Source organism: Triticum aestivum, chromosome 7D, assembly GCF_018294505.1.
Source record: "Triticum aestivum cultivar Chinese Spring chromosome 7D, IWGSC CS RefSeq v2.1, whole genome shotgun sequence".
In the NCBI taxonomy this organism is placed as follows: Eukaryota; Viridiplantae; Streptophyta; class Magnoliopsida; order Poales; family Poaceae; genus Triticum; species Triticum aestivum.
In genome coordinates, this window is record NC_057814.1 from 563,536,408 (window position 1) to 563,542,488 (window position 6,081).

Genomic DNA, 6,081 nt, shown 5'->3' on the forward strand with positions numbered 1-6,081 from the left:
GCTTGCACTCCACGTGCTGGCATGCTGTTTATATGGCCGATCATTGTGGGGAGTAACTTATACTAGTGTCATGTATATGACATTTGTCTAAGTTACTACCTTCATAGTACAAAGTAACATAATAAAAGTATTATAGATGGCTTCATTTATTAGTTTGTAGACTCATCTTGTCTTAAACAACGCTATATTACAGTAACATATTATGTTATTATTTCTCATTAACTACTTACCGCATAAGTAAAAAAATTAGAGTGCGCTACGTTACTATCTAAGTTACTCGGTCACTATGATTAGCCTATCACCACGCATACCAGTAGTCTTACTATTTTCTCGCGGGCAGTACATCTAGCTGACCAATGATTGAACTGATTAACTGACCATTTAAAAAGCAATCCATCCGTCGGTCCAAAACCCGCGGCTGACAAGTGAGAGCAGAGCATTGCACGGCATCGCTCGCGCGCCACTCGAGAGCATTGTGCTAGCTAGTGAGGGAAGAAGCTAGTGGTGGTGGCAATGGCGGGGGCACCTTTGGTGTTGGCGATACTCGTGGCGGCGGTTGGTGTCGCCGCGGCGGAGCGGGGCGGCGGCAAGCTGCGGCAGGGGTACTACGAGCAGAGCTGCCCGCGGGCGGAGCAGATCGTGAAGGACTACGTTGAGCGGCAGATACCCCTGGAGCCCTCCGTCGCCGCCACTCTCATCCGCACCCACTTCCACGACTGCTTCGTCAGGGTACGTACGCACGCTCTTTCGTCAGGTGCACCGTCCACGGCGCGTGTTTGTGATGAGTCCTGATCGATCGGAGTGGCACCGGTGCAGGGGTGCGACGCGTCGGTGCTGCTGAACGCGACGACCGGCGGCGGGGAGGCGGAGAAGGACGCGGCGCCCAACCTGACGCTGCGCGGCTTCGACTTCCTGGACCGCGTCAAGGCCCTGGTCGAGCAGGAGTGCCCGGGCGTCGTCTCTTGCGCCGACGTCCTCGCGCTCGCATCACGCGACGCCGTCGGAGTCATCGTAAGTGCCCTGCTTTCCTGTTCTCCCCCACACACACAGCATACACGTACGGGCACACGCGCCTCGGCGACTGATCGACGATGAGGGAAAAAATGCAGGGCGGGCCGTTCTGGCGCGTGCCGACGGGGCGGCGCGACGGCAGGATGTCGATCAAGCAGGAGGCGCTGGACCAGCTCCCGGCGCCCACCATGAACTTCACCGACCTCCTCGCCTCCTTCCGCGCCAAGGGCCTCGGCGTCGCCGACCTCGTCTGGCTCTCAGGTAACCGTTACAACTAATTATAAAAAGATTAATTACTACTCCCTCTATTTCAATCGGATGTATATTGACGTCTTTGTGTTTCTTCGCTCATTTCAACTCGTATATAGTTCATATTTAATTATTCAAAACATCTTTTATTGCTGAACCGAGGGAATTATTCAAAACATCTTTTATTTCTGAACGGAGAGAGCACTAAGTATCAGTAGCCGAGTTCATGGCACATCAATTACAATTTCACTACATGTCAGTCAGCTGAATTTCGAATTCGGGACAGTTGATTTTGAATGAAGGAAGAAGAAGGAAGGACCTCACCGGAGAGAAGGAAGGGGCTCGCCGTCATCACCCCATTATCAATCTTAGGGTTTAGGGTGAGGGCGGTGGTTGACGGCGGTGGTGGGGGGCAGTGGTGGGGCTTCGCCGGAGAAAAAAACTCGACGCGCGGGAGCCTAAAGGGATGGCCGGGGGCGGCGGAAGACGGCGGTGGGGGTGGTTCAAGGGAGGGCGGGGCGGCGAGGCAGTCGCGGGAGCGCCACCGGCCGTGGGCGGCGGGGTTTTGTGGCTAGGGCTGGGTTGGATCAACGGGTGAAAGAGAGAGGAAGAAGAGAAACAATGTCTGTCTGAGGTTGAAGACGATTAGCGTCCGTTGGATCTTGGTCGAATGGTAGATATAGGAGAAGGCTAATTGACTAAGCGTTTTCTTCTTTTCACGCGATTGACCTGTAGCCGGTCCCTATCGATTATTGGCACCGACACATGCACGGTGATGGTGATGTGGAGCTTACTAGTGACGCACAAGCACTCCATCACAGATGGGTTGAACATACACACGATTGACCTGTAGCCGGTCCCTATCGATTATTGGCACCGACACATGCACGTTGATGGTGATGTGGAGCTTACTAGTGACGCACAAGCACTTCATCACAGATGGGTTGGACATACACACGATTGACATGTAGCCGGTCCCTATCGATTATTGGCACCGACGCGTGCATGTTGATGGTGATGTGGAGCTTACTAGTGACGCACAAGCACTCCATCACAGATGGGTTGGACATACAGTTGAGTGAGTAGTGAGAAACTGAAAGTCTCTTCCGCTTGCCAGCTCATTTGAGCTCACGATGAATAGTAAAATTCAGAAATATTGAAAACAAATTCAAAAGGTTCTAAGGTTTTTTTGGCAAACTTCGACGAATTTTTTAAGTGTCTTCAAAGTTTCATCATGAAATGACAATCGTGAAAATCGTGGCAAAAAATAAATCAGCACTCTAAAATGCTTTCGAAAATAGCATTTTTGGAGCATCGTTTCTTTTTTGCCATGACTTCCACGAATATCATTCCATAATGAAATTTTGTGACCACTCAAAACATTTGTCAATGTTTGCAACAAAACAAATTCATACTTTTTTTTTGTTTTTATTACTACCTCCATTCCATAAAGTAGTGTGTATAGATTTTTTTTTGAAAAGTCAAACTTCACAAAATTTTGACCAAATTTATAGAGAGAACTATTTATATCTATAATACCAAATATTTAAAGTATGAAACTAAATTTTATGATGAATCTAATGATATATGTTTGGCACTTTAGATGCAGATATTTTCCTCCATAAACTTGGTCAAAAAATTTGAGATTTAGCTTTTCAAAAAATCTATATGCATTACATTATGAAATGAAGGGAGTAATATTTTTGGATTTTACTATTCACCCGATCGAGCTCATTGCAGTCCGAGCTCAGAATTACCACACACTACGTTCGGAACCGAAAGTCCTTTGCTAGATTCGTGCTTTTTTTTAATCAATACACCTGGTAGCTACCAGAGGGAGTGCGAGGTTATGGTGCACGGGCAACATGGTGCCTTTTTTTGAGAAAAAAAACATATTTACAAGTTTAGACATAATTAGAAAAAAAAACTGTGGAAACATGTATGTGTTCACTACACATCCATGAATTTCGTTTCTGGGAAAAATGTTATTTGCAAGCTGTGCTTAAAAAAATTCTGGCCCCAAAACAAAAAAAAGGCCCAATTTCATATTTGTCTTTTCTTTGTACGCCACATTTGAAAGTAAAATGTGATGAAATTTTGCACATACATAGTATACATGTGTGTGTGTGTGTGTGTGTGTGTTTACAAATTTTTTTACGTTGTAGAATTACTTTTTTGGAAACGGGCATCATGGTAGCCGTGCACCGTTTGCAATATTCTCTACCAGAGGCTCCTACTTATTACTACCCAGTTCCCACATAACATAGTCACATGACAGGACGACCATTGATGGTCTTGTTGCGGTGAAAATTGATAAATATGGCCCTTTTCTTAAACTTTGGCACAAAATGAACCCAATTCAAAAAATGGCCCACTCTTGCCTGACGCCCAAGGCTAGGCTGTCATTGCTAGATAGCATGGCGCCTAGCCCCATTTTGTGATTTTTTTTTTTTTGGATTAGGTTCATTTTTTTGCTAAAGTTTAAAGAAGGCCAGATGTGTCAATTTTCACATTGTTGCTTGCTGAAACGGATGTGTCCAAGATAAAAAGAAAACACAAGTGAACCACAAGCCTGGCCGACTATGTGCAGTTCTACAAAAGCACCAACAGTACTACCTGTGTTCTATAGTTAGAACGTACTGCCTCTAGATTTTTTTTTTAAATCAAACATTGCAAATTTTTATTTAATTTGGTGAGCATATTATTTACATCTAGAATACCAAATTCATACCTTTAGATAAAACCATGACCTCGTATTTTCATATTTTATATATGTGGTATTATAGATATTGGTAATTTCATCTCTATACTTGATCAAACTTTGTAAAACTTGGCTTTTGGAAAAAGCTATAAGCACTAGATTGTAGAACGGAGGAAATATATGTTAGTGGTTTAAAATTTTGGTCGATGTTGATTAGATGTGAAACTAGCAGACAGACTAATAACAATACACATTGTAGCTCAGCTAGCTCCATGGATTTTATATTTGTTGCACTGCACGGTCATGGATGTTGACACGCTAAGTCGCTAACTACTGGAGTACATATATTTAGCTTGGAACTTTGGGACATGATCGTAATAAAATGTGAAATGTGTTGGCGATATGTTGATGAACGACATGTAAATAATAGCGGTATAGAGTGTACAAGTACACATGAACCCACAAAGACATCTTGGACTCAACTCTGTCACTGTCTGTTAAGTTTTTAATTACAAACTTAGCTCATTGATTCACATGTATTTATATATAGTGAACATTAATGGGCAACATGTGATGATTTAGAGACCTGTACGCTACTGTATGTCTGCTAAGAGCATCTACAGACGGTCCCTTCAAATCCTCCTCAAATATTTGGCGATAAAAAATAAGCTGCGTGCGTTCTTTAAACGACACACATCTCATGCAGTTTAGCTAGCTTTAGTACATTCCTGTACATCCTCAAGATTTCCTTGGAAAGTTCACAGTCCTACATATGCCATAGCATTGTCGTATTACTGAACTTTGCAGTTTGCACTTGTTATGTTGTGTTCACCACCTGACCTGAGCATCATGTACCGATACCACTCAGGGGCGCACACCATCGGCATCTCGCACTGCAACTCCTTCAGCGAGCGGCTATACAACTTCACCGGCCGCAGTGCGCCAGGCGATGCAGACCCATCGTTGGACGCCGAGTATGCGGCCAACCTTCGCCGAACCAATTGCACCACTCGAACGGATAACACCACCGTCGTGGAGATGGACCCCGGGAGCTTCCTCACCTTTGACCTCAGCTACTACCACGGCCTGCTCAAGTACCAGGGACTCTTCCAGTCCGATGCCGCGCTCATCACCGACGAAGCGGCGAGGGCTGACGTGGAGAGCGTGGCCAAGGGCCCACCGGAGGTGTTCTTCCAGGTGTTCGCGCGGTCCATGATGAGGATGGGCATGATAGAAGTCAAGACCGGCGGTGACGGGGAGATCAGGCGGCATTGTGCCGTTGTCAACAACTAGTGGCATGTCATGTGTCCTTGGTGGCACATGGACGGGCGATTGTGTTTGTATGTTTAGTTACATTTTCTTTTCCATTTTTGTGTATGTGTTTTGTTTATTGTATCTCTTTTGTAAGGTGTTTTTTTTAGTTCTGGTCAGGCATGCAGGGGGATCTAGGCATCTGGCGGCCGGCTCAAGTTCGTCGCCTAGCTCATCACGAAGAATCACTCACCTTTGTCATTTTTGTGTTCCTGGCCTCGCTTGGCATGTAAGGTTTACGGGTGTAAACAGCCCAAATACCAGGCCAAAACTGGCGGAGGAGGAAAATAATGACAATCTAAGCACACGATTAAGAGAAAAAAATAGGCTCTATAAAAACGAGACCTGAGCATGAGCCGCTCCCGTGACGCTAGCTGCAACGCCGCCGCCACCTCCGCCGCTTATCTCCGCCTCCCGACTCCACCTGTCCATGGCCTCCTCCTCCCCCCTCCACCCTCACCCCACTATCCCCTCCCCAGCCACCGACCCCCTTTCCTCCCCCCGGTCCTAGTTACCCTGCAGATCCAGATCCAGAACTGTTGGTTGCTGGTGTTGGGGTTGGAGATGGGGCGTCTCTCTCGCGTTCCCAGGAATGTCTTGGGCTGCTCCCTCGGCTCATGTTACCACCCCCTCTTTCTTGGCTCCCTCTGGATTTCAGGCCCCAGGTAGTGGCCGATGTCTCGCACGCGTCAACGGAGCAGGTGTGGGTGGAGATTGGGGACCGGGGTCGCCCGAGGCTGGAGAAGCTGCCTGCCCCGCCCCGCAAGAAGGAGTCTGATCGCTCCCTCGCATTCAAGAGGAGAGCTTAC

At 46.7% G+C, this 6,081-nt stretch overlaps 1 protein-coding gene across 1 annotated transcript; it reads left to right on the plus strand.

The window, feature by feature from the left end:
* The first annotated feature begins 428 nt into the window (after nt 1-428).
* Nucleotides 429-5,473, plus strand: LOC123166459 (peroxidase 39). Its single transcript, XM_044584260.1, has 4 exons — nt 429-729; nt 817-1,011; nt 1,110-1,272; nt 4,830-5,473. The coding sequence occupies exons 1-4, from the start codon at nt 514-516 to the stop codon at nt 5,252-5,254; spliced, it is 999 nt and encodes a 332-aa protein (XP_044440195.1). The 5' UTR covers nt 429-513; the 3' UTR covers nt 5,255-5,473.
* The last annotated feature ends 608 nt before the right edge of the window (nt 5,474-6,081 follow it).